This window comes from Coregonus clupeaformis, chromosome 18 (assembly GCF_020615455.1).
Source record: "Coregonus clupeaformis isolate EN_2021a chromosome 18, ASM2061545v1, whole genome shotgun sequence".
Taxonomy (NCBI): Eukaryota; Metazoa; Chordata; class Actinopteri; order Salmoniformes; family Salmonidae; genus Coregonus; species Coregonus clupeaformis.
The window spans coordinates 21807686-21822682 of record NC_059209.1 but is presented as its reverse complement, the minus strand read 5'-3'; the positions used below and the strand labels follow the sequence as shown (position 1 = coordinate 21822682).

Genomic DNA, 14997 nt, shown 5'->3' with positions numbered 1-14997 from the left:
TGTTCTAAAATATCTTTAATATCTTTACATTTAGAAAAAAAGTCATTGTAAATATCATGTAATTTCATTACAAACTTCCTCAAAATGGAAAACCTTTTACATTTACATTTACGTCATTTAGCAGACGCTCTTATCCAGAGCGACTTACAGTTAGTGAGTGCATACAGTTTCATACTTGACTTGTGACAAGAAAGTGGTCAGGGTGCTTCCACACTCCATGCTCCTCTTTCCATCCTTTTCTCTCAAGCCTTTTCTGTCCATCCTCTTCTCTCCATTATTTTCTATCCTCCTCCTGCCTCTCAGGGGTAGACCAGGCTGCATTTGAAGTGTGGGGAGGACAGGATGGCGCAACAGCCATTGAGAGAAGCCATATTGAATCCTCCTCCCAGAGTCATGTTAGAAGGGCTTCCAACTACCACACTGGGACAACACACACACACAAACGAACACACACACATTCACACACACGCACACACAGTGGTTTAGCAAGGTTGATAGTACATGGATACACATACAGGCACATCCACAGATAGGGCTCAAACAGTGCCCTTTTGCACCTCGCAGCTCAGTGGATTTGTTTTATTTTAAGAATTACTTTTACATTTTATTTTGAGTCTTTTAATTTGTGTTTTAATTTTAAATGTAACGAATTGCACATCAAACTACAGTAGCTAATTTCATAAGCTCTTGAATCAAAGAAAATACCCCCTCCCCCGCCAAGAGCGTACTCGTCTGATTTGCCAGACAGGGAGACATGAATACAGGAAGGAGGCTACTTTTGAGTTGGATCTGTCATGTGTGTCTCCCACTGTTAGGGACAAATAATTGTTTTCGACTGCTTGTTAGTAATAGGCAGATGTCAGCAGCAGAACAAACTGAAATCAAGTAAAAATGAGTTTGTATTGACAGCAAAACTAACTAGCTAGATAACAAGCATATTTACCCTACATAACCATTCGCTCTGATCTGATCAGAGACGCGTTCAACAAGGACTGAAGTGAATGAACTACTAGCAGCTAGTTAGCTAGCTAGTAGCTTCCACAGGCAGTTCAGCTCTAGCTAGCCTCTAGCTATCTGTCAGGTAGCAGTATCTAACAGCTTTTGTGTGTATGGAAATGTTTTGTAGCCTTTGTTTTGTTTCAACAGAAGTAAATTTGATGATGTATCATTGTACCATTAGTTAGCAGAGCTAGTCAAAAGTTAGCTAACGTTAGCTAGCTAGCTATCGCACTAACTTTAGCTATTATATTTGCCTCAATCACACTAGACCTGAATAAAGTGATGAAACCAGAGGCCAAATGACTGAATTTTTTTCAGCGCAATGTGAGTTTTTATAAGTCAGTATAGCAAGTAACGTTATTGTTCTGTCAGTTTCCCCACAGCTAATTCCCGGCTTTCACACAAACACGGTGTAAACAGCTCTACAGGCTTCACTGTCATGGTGCACAGTCTTCCTCACAAAAATATGAGGAAGACCTGGGAGACGCTATTGATGATAATGAATGGATACAGATATGTTAGAATGCCCAGTCATGTTCATATAATCCCAGACATAAATTACTGCAGTTTAAGACGTACTATATGCCAGTGAAACTGAATATCATGCACACAAATGTAACTGTTCTGCTGGAGGAGTAAAACACAAAAGGGGACATATTCGCATACATTGCATTCAGAAAGTATTCAGACCCCTTGACTTTTTCCACATTTTGTTACGTTACAACCTTATTCTAAAATTGATTAAATTGTTTTCCCCCCCTCATCAATCTACACACAATACCCCATAATGACAAAGCAAAAACACGTTTTTTGTTGAAGCACCTTTGGCATCGATTACAGCCTAGATTCTTCTTGGGTATGACGCTACAAGCTTGGCACACCTGTATTTGGGGAGTTTCTCCAATTCTTCTCTGCAGATCCTCTCAAGCTCTCTCAGGTTGGATGGGGAGTGTCGCTGCACAGGTATTTTCAGGTCTCTCCAGAGATGTTAGATCGGATTCAAGTCTGGGCTTTGGCTGGGCCACTCAAGGACATTCAGAGACTTGTTCCGAAGCCACTCCTGCGTTGTCTTGGATGTGTTCTTAGGGTCGTTGTCCTGTTGGAAGGAGAACCTTCGCCCCAGTCTGAGGTCCTGAGCACTCTGAAGCAGGTTTTCATCAAGGCCTCTCCTGACTAGTCTCCCAGTCCCTGCCGCTGAAAAACATAGCCACAGCATGATGCTGCCACCACCATGCTTCACCATAGGGATGGTGCCAGGTTTCCTCCAGACGTGATGCTTGGCATTCAGGTCAAATAATTCAATCTTGGTTTCATCAGACCAGATTATCTTGTTTCTCATGTTCTGAGAGTCCTTTAGGTGCCTTTTGGCAAACTCCAAGCGGGCTGTCATGTGCCTTTTACTGAGGAGTGGCTTCCGTCTGGCCACTCCACCATAAAGGCCTGATTGGTAGAGCGCTGCGGAGATGGTTCTCCTTCTGGAAGGTTCTCCCATCTCCACAGAGGAACTCTGGAGCTCTGTCAGAGTGACCATCAGGTTCTTGGTCACCTCCCTGACCAAGGCCCTTCTCCCCCGATTGCTCATTTTGGCCGGGCGGCCAGCTCTAGGAAGAGTCTTGGTGGTTCCAAACTTCTTCCATTTAAGAATGATGGAGGCCACAGTTTAAAAAACCTGTTTTTGTGTTGTCATTATGGGGTATTGTGTCTAGATTGATGAGGATTTTTATTTATTTAATCAATTTTAGAATAAGACTGTAACGTAACAAAATGTGGTAAAAGGGAAGGGGTCTGAATATTTTCCCTTACACTGTATGTTATGGTCTTGTGAAGGCTGGCTGAATTCTGGCAAAGAGTATGTTCTTTTATGTCAGCATTTCTACAGATTCTCCCTTCTCCCTGTTTTTGTTTGCTTGTAAATGTTGATACTGGAGACTATTATCAGAAGAAACTGTGTAACCTAGCATTTATAGCGGCTAAGAAATGCATTGACATTAATTGGAAGGTTGGTTATCCTCCCACAGTGTGTCATGACTTCCTCCGAAGCTGCCTCCTCTCCTTGTTCGGGCAGGCTTCGGCGTTCTTCGTCACCGGCCTTCTAGCTACTGCCGCTCCTCATCTCATCATTCCATTTGTTTTGTCTTGTTTATTACACACACCTGGTTCATATCCCCTCATCAGTACCTGTATAAGTATTCCCTCTGCCCCCCATATCTTTGTGTGTGATTGTTACTTAGTGGAGGTATTGCTAGCTCGGTTGAGCATTTTGTTATTTTATCACCGGGAATATTTACCCGTGTATGTTTGGTTCCCAGTACACATTTAAGTCGCACTGAGATCGTGTTTACGCATTGCTGTGGACTACCTTATTGGGCTGAATAAAGCATATTCCTTCTTCACACTCCTGCGCCTGACTCCGTCCATCCCCTCGCCCACAGAATCACACACCCAACAGCATGGAGTCAGCAGGAAACAGGAATATGCCTGGAGTCATGGAGCAGGTCCGGGAGCATTCCAACATGCTAGCCAGCTTGGGCGAAGCGATGGATCGGGTTCTCCAGGTCGTCCAACACCTGGAGAGGAGAGGACCCGACCCTTCGGGACCAGCTGAGCGACCGGATCCAGCCACCCACACCCCAGCACCCAGAGGGATTCACCTATCCCGACCGAGGGAGTACGACGGGACAGCGGCCTGCTGCCAGGGATTCCTCCTGCAGCTGGACCTCTATTTTTCCAACATCAGCTCGGCTCCCTCGGAGTGGGAGGAGGTGTCCGCCCTCGTCTCCTGCCTCTCGGGGAAAGCCCTGGAGTGGGCCAACGTGGTCTGGAGTGAAGGAGGAGACGCGTTAGACAACTACGGGGCGTTCGCTCGCCTCTTCCGGGCGCTGTTTGATCATCCCCCCAAAGGAAGAGAGGCTGGCGAGCGCCTGGTCCATCTGAGGCAGGGGACGAGGACCGCGCAAGACTTTGCCCTGGAGTATAGAACTCTAGTGGCGGGGTCCGGGTGGAACGAGCGGGCCCTCATCGACCACTTCCAGTGCACCCTGTGGGAGGACGTCTGACGGGAGCTAGCCTGCCGGGATACCACGTTGACTTTCAACCAGCTGGTGGACATGGCCATCTGGTTGGACAACTTGCTGGCTTCCAGAGGACGTCCTGGAAGGGGCCTGCCCGTTTCACCCCCCTGCAACCCAGATTACGTTCCGATGGAGCTGGGTGGTGCAGCGATCCAGGAGAATGGAGGACGACAGATCCAGTGTCACTCTTGTAGCAGGAGAGGACATTCTACTGTACGCTGTCGTCAGAGTTCTTCTGGGTCTGGAGGCGGCAGGCAGGGCACTCTCGCGTCACCCCAGGTAGCGCAAATCCACACTCGTTCAGAGGCCTCTGCTGCGCACTTCACCATACACGTCAACTTCCCTGAGCACACGGTAATTCCCCAGTGTAAGGCGCAGGTCGATTCAGGTGCAGCTGGGAACTTTATGGACAGGTCTTTAGCTAATAGGTTATGTATCACATTGGTTCCCCTACCCATTCCATTTCCCATCATAGCACTTGACAGTCGACCATTAGGGTCAGGTTTTGTTAGGGAGGTTACAGCACCAGTCACCATGATTATGCAGGAGACCCACAGGGAGCAAAACACCTTTTACATGATTGAGTCCCCTGATTTCCCTGTTGTGTTGGGTCTTCCCTGGCTTGCACTACACGACCCCACCTTTTCATGGCCGCAGAGGGTTCTCACGGGGTGGTCGCGAGAGTGTCAGGGTATGTGTCTAGCTGTTTCCGTTGGTGCAACCACGGTGGAAAGTTCAGACACTACCTCCACCATGCGCATTCCCCCCGAATACCTCGACTTGGCGCACGCGTTTTCCAAAACGCAGGTGACCAAATTACCACCTCATCGGGTGGGGGATTGCGCGATAAACCTCCGGTTAGACGCTGTGCCTCCCAGGAGTCATGTCTATCCCCTGTCGCAGGCTAAGACGGAGGCTATGGAGACATACGTCTCCGAGTCCCTGCGCCAGGGGTTCATACGTCCCTCCACTTTGCCTGCCTCCTCAAGTTTCTTTTTTGTGAAGAAGAAAGACAGAGGTCTGCGCCCTTGCATTGATTACCATTCGCTATAGTTACCCTCTACCCCTCATCTTCTCTGTTATTGAATCAATGCATGGGGCGTGCTTTTTCACAAAATTAGATCTCCGGAGTGCGTACAACCTGGTGCGTGTCCGGGAAGAGGACGAGTGGAAGACAGCATAACCACTGGGCATTACAAATACCTGGTGATGCTGTACGGGTCGATGAATGCTCCATCAGTCTTCCAGTCCTTTGTGAACGAGGTGTTTTGGGACATGCTTGGTCGCGGTGTGGTGGTCTACATCGATGACATTCTGGTGTATTCCGCTACGCGCGCCGAGCATGTGTCTCTGGTTCGCAGAGTTCTGGGCCGACTGTTGGAGCATGACCTTTATGCCAAGGCAGAAAAGTGTCTGTTCTTCCAGCAGTCCATCTCCTTTCACGGATACTGCATTACCACCTCAGGTGTGGAGATGGAGGGAGACCGCATTTCAGCCGTGCGTAATTGGCCGACTCCAACCACGGTGAAGGAGGTGCAGCGCTTTATTGGCTTTGCCAATTACTATCGGAGGTTTATCTGGGGCTTTGGCAAGGTCTCAGCTCCCATCACCTTTCTGTTGAAGGGTGGGCCGTCCCGGCTCCGCTGGTCTGCTGAGACTGACAGGGCTTTCAGTAGCCTGAGGGCTCTGTTCACCTCAGCCCCGGTACTGGCCCATCCCGATCCATCATTACCATTCATAGTGGAGGTGAATGCGTCCGAGGTAGGGATAGGCTGTCCTATCTCAACGCTCGGGCACGCCACCCAAGCTCCGCCCCTGTGCCTTCTTCTCTAAGAAGCTCAGCCTGGGGGAGCAGAACTACGACGTTGGTGATTGGGAGCTGTTGGCTGTTGTCAGAGCCCTGACCGCGTGGAGGCACTGGCTTGAGGGGGTGAAACACCCTTTCCTTGTCTGGACTGACCACTGTAACCTGGAGTACATCCGGGCAGCGAGGAGGCTGAACCATCGCCAGGCCAGGTGGGCCTTGTTCTTCACCCGTTTTGATTTCACGTTGTCATACATACCAGGTACTAAGAACGTCAAGGCAGACGCACTGTCACGGCTGTACGACACAGAGGAGAGGCCCATAGACAACACCCCCATACTCCCGGCCTCCTGCATTGTGGCGCCTGTATTGTGGGCGGTGGACGTGAACATAGAGCGGCGTTACGCACAGAGCCATCTCCACCTCAGTGCCCAGCTGGGCTGCTGTACGTGCCGTCTCTTGTCCGTGATCGTCTTATCTATTGGGCACACACGCCCCCCTCCTCTGGTCACCCAGGTATCGGCCGTACAGTGCGCTGCCTGATCGGGACGTACTGGTGGCCTACCTTGGCTTAGGACGTGAGGGTGTATGTCTCCTCCTGCTCGGTGTGCGCCCAGAGTAAGTTACCTAGGCACCTCCCAGCAGGTAAGTTACATCCCTTACCAGTTCCACAACGGCCATGGTCCCACTTGTCAATTGACTTCCTCACTGATCTTCCCCTCTCTCAGGGTAACACTACCATCCTGGTTGTTGTGGACCGCTTTTCTAAAGCCTGCTGCCTCCTTCCTCTGCCCGGTCTCCCCACAGCCCTGTTTACTCACGTCTTCCGGCACTACGGGGTGCCAGAGGTACGACTTCCTATGAAGCTGCCTCCTCTCCTTGTTCGGGCAGGCTTCGGCGTTCGTCGTCGCCGGCCTTCTAGCCACTGCCGCTCCTCATCTCATCATTCCATTTGTTTTGTCTTGTTTATTACACACACCTGGTTCATATCCCCTCATCAGTACCTGTATACGTGTTCCCTCTGCCCCCCTTGTCTTTGTGTGTGATTGTTACTTAGTGGAGGTATCGCTAGCTCGGTTGAGCATTTAGTTATTTTATCGCCGGGAATATTTACCTGTGTATGTTTGGTTCCCAGTACACATTTAAGTCGCACTGGGATCGTGTTTACGCATTGCTGCGGACTACCTTATTGGGCTGAATAAAGTATATTCCTTCTTCACACTCCTGCGCCTGACTCCGTCCATCCCCTCGCCCACACAGTAGATGGAAGAAATGTAAAGTTATGTATCACTAGATTGGATGTATATGATGTATTACAAGATAAAGGGTATACTGTGCAGCTTTCATAAGGTCTGGATGCCTTATGTACGACAAAAGGAGTCTATATTGAAAACATGCCCACGTCAGGGGAGATACCTACTTAGGCAATCCCTAGCTGCTAGGCTGCTCAGTCCTGGCCCTGGGGGTCTGCCGTACTGTTGGTTGACACTCTGGCCTAACACACCTGAAACTAATAATGAATGTTTCACTAAGATCCTAAAGCTGAGTGGGGTGTGTTCGGTTGGGGTGCTGCAGGGCCGTGGACCCCTAGGGACAGGACAGGGTCACCCAGCTATATTGTATGCAAGTATAAAGAGCTCTACAGTACTATTAGGCCTATGATATAAATTATATGGAAGGTGTACTGTTTATGTGTGTTAATGTGTAGGTGTATGTGTGTTTTTATAAAACGTTTGTTTTCCAAACCTTTCCTTGAGACATAAAAAAAAAACTTGAGACATTTTTAAAAAACATGGGAAGGAAGTTGTGTTAGGGAGAGAGTTGAGTTATTAACTAGACTGGTGGGGGTTGGGAGTGCAGGTGGCTGGTGGTCTGGCTGACATTTGATATAGAGGATGTCTTAATAAAGACAATCAAAAGTCTTTGTACTTTATTTGTAAGAGTTGTTCATTTGTTAGGCTATTGGTTAAAAGTGCAACAAAATATTTATTATTGAATTATCATTGATCTAGTTCAGTCTTATCAATCACTTAAACATATTTAATAATGATTTCTTACGTAGCTAGATGACTGGGCATTTTTGCTTACTTTATGTTGTTCTAAATAGAAGGGCCATGGGTCATATTAGATTGTGTAGAAATGCAGGAAATGAGCTTTAGATACCCCCAAAAATAGGAGGACCCCCAGACCCCCCACCAAGTTATGTCCCCCCCCACTTCTAAAACCAAAGTTGCGCCCCTGTAGCTATCTATTAAGAAGCAGGAATGCACGCAGCAGCCTAGTTAGTTGACCAACCGACAGCTGGGTGGGGTATACAGTCAACCAAATGTGTTACTGTACCTAATTTATATAATAGTCCTTTATAATCAATCAAATTGTTATTTGTGTACAGTATACGTATATTATTTATAAGGCCCCTTATCTAGCAACAGTTACCACAAAGGGAAAATAATCAAAATGTAAAAATGTGAAAGTATGATGTAAAAGTACAATGTAGTCTACATTGTGAACAGTAAGCCTATAATGAACAATACACAGTTGTATCGTTGCTAATTTCCTCTGTCTTACAGTGGTGAAGGGCAAAACACACATTTTTCTTAGTTTTTCAGATATTGTGTGAGTACCTCAACCCTCTGGTTCCCTACAGAGGAGAACGCCTGGAGGATCACGTGTTGGCCAACCAGGAGAGTTTTTGTGGTGTGGCCGACCGCTTTGGCCCAAATGCAGGACAACAGGACGATTTTGTGAGACATTTGCGGGACAGTGTAGCATAGCCAGCAACCGATGGGCCAAACCGATCGGACGCTACAGACGTTTTCGTAAGAAGACCAATTTTCAAACTCAGCTCTAGCTCTGCCACCTTACACGGCAGATGCAGAACGGCGACATCGGCGGATGCGGTGGATTGAGACGCAGCCCATGCAAAAAAACAAATAACTACCTTAAACTGACGGATTTGGATGGGGATTTTTGTATAATGCTAATTATATTTCAGTGGGCCGCGGACATCGACTCTAGGGGGATATTATTAAGGCAGACTTCTAAAACGGAATTGAGTGAAGTGGCAGCAAATAGGCCTATGTTGAATGAGCAACTAATGAGCATGGAGAGATTCACAAATTTGAAGAAATTACCTTATAGCCTATCTTTCAGTGTAATATGGGCCATTTACTTAATTTTGTAGCTCTTCGTTAGAAGCACGCTTTTTGTAAGTAGTTAACTGTACTTTCCAAGTTCAGCTGGAATTTAGCCCGAAAGGATTTGACAAATGTGATTGGTTGACGATATGACATTGGCCTACGTCTCATCTTGCGCTGCGCAGAATATCAGATCTTAACAACAATTGGAGAAGTGTTTAACATCACCAGTACCACATCCGTATGTTGTCATAAGCGCAACGTAACTGCAAAAAAGACAGTCTGACTGAAATACAAAAAAAAAAAAAAAGAAAAGGAAATTAGTCTTTTTTTAATTTGATAAAATGCAGGACATAATTGTTTGGTAGTGGGACGCGGGACAAAGGGCCAGAATGCGGGACTGTACCGCACAATCCGGAACGTGGTCACCCTACCCCCTCCCACAAACACGCACACTGGTGGTACCTGTGGTAGAGCTCAGTGCAGCAGGTGAGGAGCTGAGTGCTGTTAGTGACTAATGTGGAGTTAAACTCTTCCTTCAGGAAGTCTTCACACAGCAGCTCTGGGATATACAGCATACCTGGGAAGACAAACAAATACACACACATAAAACCATAATGTCACCAAAGAGGATAATGCATGATGATGACAAGATATATAACGCACACTATTTTGGAGGTTACCTGCGATGCATGCTGTCATGAAGCATGCCACTGTGCCTGAGATAAGAGCTCTGATGGCACACCTGGAAATATCGCCCCTCCGCTCTGGGGCCATAGCCGCTATAGCAGGATAACGTTACAAAAACATTTGAAGAACACTACATCAACCATACCGCCACAGTACAGCCACAACACACCAATATACAGAGACACAGTGTTACAGCAGAACAACATTGCAATGGTTTAACATACAATAACATAATAGCGACATTTTAAGAACCTCACAAATGAAACATATTCTTGTAAAATCAAAGTGATGTCTCAACAATACTATAATATCAATAGGACAAAACACACTACATTTACAGTGAGGGAAAAAAGTATTTGATCCCCTGCTGATTTTGTACGTTTGCCCACTGACAAAGAAATGATCAGTCTATAATTTTAATGGTAGGTTTATTTGAACAGTGAGAGACAGAATAACAACAAAAAATCCAGAAGAACGCATGTCAAAAATTTTATAAATTGATTTGCATTTTAATGAGGGAAATAAGTATTTGACCCCCTCTCAATCAGAAAGATTTCTGGCTCCCAGGTGTCTTTTATACAGGTAACAAGCTGAGATTAGGAGCACACTCTTAAAGGGAGTGCTCCTAATCTCTGCTTGTTACCTGTATAAAAGACACCTGTCCACAGAAGCAATCAATCAATCAGATTCCAAACTCTCCACCATGGCCAACACCAAAGAGCTCTCCAAGGATGTCAGGGACAAGATTGTAGACCTACACAAGGCTGGAATGGGCTTCAAGACCATCGCCAAGCAGCTTGGTGAGAAGGTGACAACAGTTGGTGTGATTATTTGCAAATGGAAGAAACACAAAAGAAATGTCAATCTCCCTCGGCCTGGGGCTCCATGCAAGATCTCACCTCGTGGAGTTGCAATGATCATGAGAACGGTGAGGAATCAGCCCAGAACTACATGGGAGGATCTTATCAATGATCTCAAGGCAGCTGGGACCATAGTCATCAAGAAAACAATTGGTAACACACTACGCCTTTAAGGACTGAAATCCTGCAGCGCCCGCAAGGTCCCCCTGCTCAAGAAAGCACATATACAGGGCCGTCTGAAGTTTGCCAATGAACATCTGAATGATTCAGAGGAGAACTGGGTGATTCAGAGGAAAATCGAGCTCTTTGGAATCAACTCAACTCGCCGTGTTTGGAGGAGGAGGAATGCTGCCTATGACCCCAAGAACACCATCCCCACCGTCAAACATGGAGGTAGAAACATTATGCTCTGGGGGTGTTTTTCTGCTAAGGGGACAGGACAACTTCACCGCATCAAAGGGACGATGGACAGGGCCATGTACCGTTAAATCTTGGGTGAGAACCTCCTTCCCTCAGCCAAGGCATTGCAAATGGGTCGTGGATGGGTACTCCAGCATGACAATGACCCAAAACACACGACCAAGGCAACAAAGGAGTGGCTCAACAAGAAGCACATTAAGGTCCTGGAGTGGCCTAGCCAGTCTCCAGACCTTAATCCCATAGAAAATCTGTGGAGGGAGCTGAAGGTTCAAGTTGCCAAACGTCAGCCTCGAAACCTTAATGACTTGGAGAAGATCTGCAAAGAGGAGTGGAACAAAATCCCTCCTGAGATGTGTGCAAACCTGGTGGCAAACTACAAGAAACGTCTGACCTCTGTGATTGCCAACAAGGGTTTTGCCACCAAGTACTAAGTCATGTTTTGCAGAGGGGTCAAATACTTATTTCCCTCATTAAAATGCAAATCAATTTATAACATTTTTGACATGCATTTGTCTGGATTTTTTTGTTGTTATTCTGTCTCTCACTGTTCAAATAAACCTACCATTAAAATTATAGACTGATCATGTCTTTGTCAGTGGGCAAACGTACAAAATCAGCAAGGGATCAAATACTTTTTTTCACTCACTGTAGAGTGCCTAGGGGGGAGGGGCTAGGGGTTGATTTGAGATTCAGGAAAGGACAGATGTTAGAGGGCTTGACTCACAGAGGCCTCCTATCATCACACCCAGAGAGCTGATGTTAGCGAAGCCACACAGAGCATACGTCGCTATGGTTTCAGAGTGGACCTGGGGGACAGAAAACAGCCTGGGTCTAAATCTTTAGATATATAATAAATATGCAACAGCCAATCAACATCCATGCGATATGCAACAAGCCATTAACATTACATATGCAACAGTTAAATTACCATAAATGATATTCACTAAATGATCTGTTACTGAAGCAATGTTTCTTCACCAAAAACAAGCAAATGCAACGATAAATCCTTGATACAGAGAGCACTCGTAATATCAGCTCTGGCCTGATAATATCAGAACTGATTTAGAGAAGGTATGATTTAACCTCTACGGGATCGGTGTCCCTTATACGGGACGGTTGAGCTAACGTGCGCTAATGTGATTAGCATGACTGTTGTAAGTAACAGCAAACTTTCCAGGACATAGACATGTCTTATATAGGCAGAAAGCTTAAATTATTGTTAATCTAACTGCACTGTCCAATTTACAGTAGCTATTACTGTGAAAAAATACCATGCTATTGTTTGAGGAGAGTGCACAACAACAACAAAAACTTAGCACGGCAACTGGTTTGATACATTCACCTCTGAAGGTACAGTTGAAGTTGTAAGTTTACATATACTTAGGTTGGAGTCATTTAAATTCGTTCTTCAACCACTCCACACATTTCTTGTTAACAAACTATAGTTTTGGCAAGTCGGTTAGGACATCTAATTTGAGCATGACACAAGTAATTTTTCCAACAATTGTTTACAGACAGATTATTTCACTTATAATTCACTGTATCACAATTCCAGTGGGTCAGAAGTTTACATACACTAAGTTGACTGTGCCTTTAAACAGCTTGGAAAATTCCAGAAAATGATGTCATGACTTTAGAAGCTTCTGATAGGCTAATTGACATCATTTGAGTCAATTGGAGGTGTACCTGTGGATGTATTTCAAGGCCTACCTTCAAACTCAATGCCTCTTTGCTTGACATCATGGGAAAATCAAAAGAAATCAGCCAAAAAATGGTAGACCTCCACAAGTCTGGTTCATCCTTGGGAGCAATTTCCAAACGCCTGAAGGTACCACGTTCATCTGTACAAACAATAGTACGCAAGTATAAACACCATGGGACCACACAGCCGTCATACCGCTCAGGAAGGAGATGCGTTCTGTCTCCTAGAGATGAACGTACTTTGGTGTGAAAAGTGCAAATCAATCCCAGAACAACAGCAAAGGACCTTGTGAAGATGCTGGAGGAAACAGGTACAAACGTATCTATATCCACAGTAAAACAAGTCCTATATTGACATATCCTGAAAGGCCGCTCAGCAAGGAAGAAGCCACTGCTCCAAAACCGCCATAAAAAAGCCAGACTACGGTTTGCAACTGCACATGGGGACAAAGATCGTACTTTTTGGAGAAATGTCCTCTGGTCTGATGAAACAACAATAGAACTGTTTGGCCATAATGACCATTGTTATGTTTGAAGGAAAAAGGAGGTGGCTTGCAAGCGGAAAAACACCATCCCAACCGTAAAGCCCGGGGGTGGCAGCATCATGTTGTGGGGGTGCTTTGCTGCAGGAGGGACTGGTGCACTTCACAAAATATATGGCATCATGAGGAAGGAAAATTATGTGGATATATTGAAGCAACATCTCAAGACATCAGTCAGGAAGTTAAAGCTTGGTCGCAAATGGGTCTTCCAAATGGACAATGACCCCAAGCATACTTCCAAAGTTGTGGCAAAATGGCTTAAGGACAACAAAGTCAAGGTATTGGAGTGGCCATCACAAAGCCCTGACCTCAATCCTATAGAAAATGTGTGGGCAGAACTGAAAAGCGTGTGCAAGCAAGGAGGACTACAAACCTGACTCAGTTACACCAGCTCTGTCAGGAGGAATGGGCCAAAATTCACCCAACTTATTGTGGGAAGCTTGTGGAAGGCTACCCGAAGCGTTTGACCCAAGTTAAACAATTTAAAGGCAATGCTACCAAATACTAATTGAGTGTATGTAAATTTCTGACCCACTGGGAATGAGATTAAATAAATAAAAGCTTAAATAAATCATTCTCTCTGCTATTATTCTGACATTTCACATTCTTAAAATAAAGTGGTGATCCTAACTGACCTAAGACAGGGTATATTTACTAGGATTAAATGTCAGGAATTGTGAAAAACTGAGTTTAAATGTATTTGACTAAGGTGTATGTAAACTTCCGACTTCAACTGTAAATAATGTACTTACATTCAGTAATCTTGCTCTGATTTGTCATCCTCAGGGTCCCAGAGATAAAATGTAGCATAGTTTTTTTTGATAAAATCAATTTCTGTATTCAAATGTAGGAACTGGGTTCTACAGTTTGAACCCCTGCTGTCTCTGGCTCCACACCCACCCCGCCCGGCCATCTAGATGCGTGAAGGTTAGCGTATACATTGACATTTTACATTTTAGCAGACGCTCTTATCCAGAGCGACTTACAGTTAGTGAATGCATACGTTTATTTTTTATTTTTTATTTTTCATACTGGCCCCCCGTGGGAAACGAACCCATATCCCTGCCGGCCAAACCCTAACCTACCTTGGACCAATTGTGCGCCGCCCATGGGTCTCCCGGTTGCGGCCGGCTGTGACAGAGCCTGGAATCGAACCAGGAATCTAGTGGCACAGCTAGCACTGCGGTGCAGTGCCTTAGACCACTGCGCAACTCGGGAGTCGTATAAACTAATGATCCATCATGTATGACATTCCTGGGAGTGATTAAACTTACATTTTGTATTACCATATCATTTTTGTATGCTCTCTATAGTTATGTACTTGAAAATGGATCAATTGACCAATTCGGCACATTTGGGAAGACTTCATACAAAATAGTCCAGTATTGCAATGCTTCACTGGATCAATCTGAAACTTTGCACACACAGTGCTGCCATCTAGTGGCCAAAATCTAAATTACGCCTAAACTGCAATATTATATTGTGGCCTTTCTCTTGCATTTCAAAGATGATGGAACAATAGAAAACACATGTCTTTTTGTTTGTATTGTCTTTTACCAGATATAATGTGTCATATTTTCCTACATTCATTTCACATTTCCACAAACGTCAAAGTGTTTCCTTTCAAATGGTATCAAGAATATGCATATCCTTGCTTCAGGTCCTGAGCTACAGGTAGTTAGATTTGGTTATGTCATTTTAGGCGAAAATTTTAAAAAAGGTCCGATCCTTAAGAGGTGATTTAATGGTCCAAAAATATTTCCACCATTTATG

The 14997-nt window shown here is 45.3% G+C and overlaps 1 protein-coding gene across 2 annotated transcripts in view; it reads right to left on the bottom strand.

Annotated features, from left to right (window-relative positions):
* LOC121551996 (solute carrier family 28 member 3) overlaps nt 1–14997 on the bottom strand; it is a 28140-nt gene continuing 13143 nt past the window's right edge. Inside the window, exons 14-17 of one of the 2 annotated variants that reach the window (XM_041864725.2) lie at nt 11706–11787; nt 9695–9793; nt 9477–9591; nt 1–420 (exon numbers count right to left, since the gene is read on the bottom strand). In XM_041864725.2, the coding sequence (XP_041720659.2) occupies nt 300–420; nt 9477–9591; nt 9695–9793; nt 11706–11787 (417 nt within the window). In that variant the 3' untranslated portion in view covers nt 1–299. Of the gene's footprint in view, nt 421–9476; nt 9592–9694; nt 9794–11705; nt 11788–14997 lie in introns of those variants that run through there. The other variant, XM_041864726.2, reaches the window with a different exon arrangement.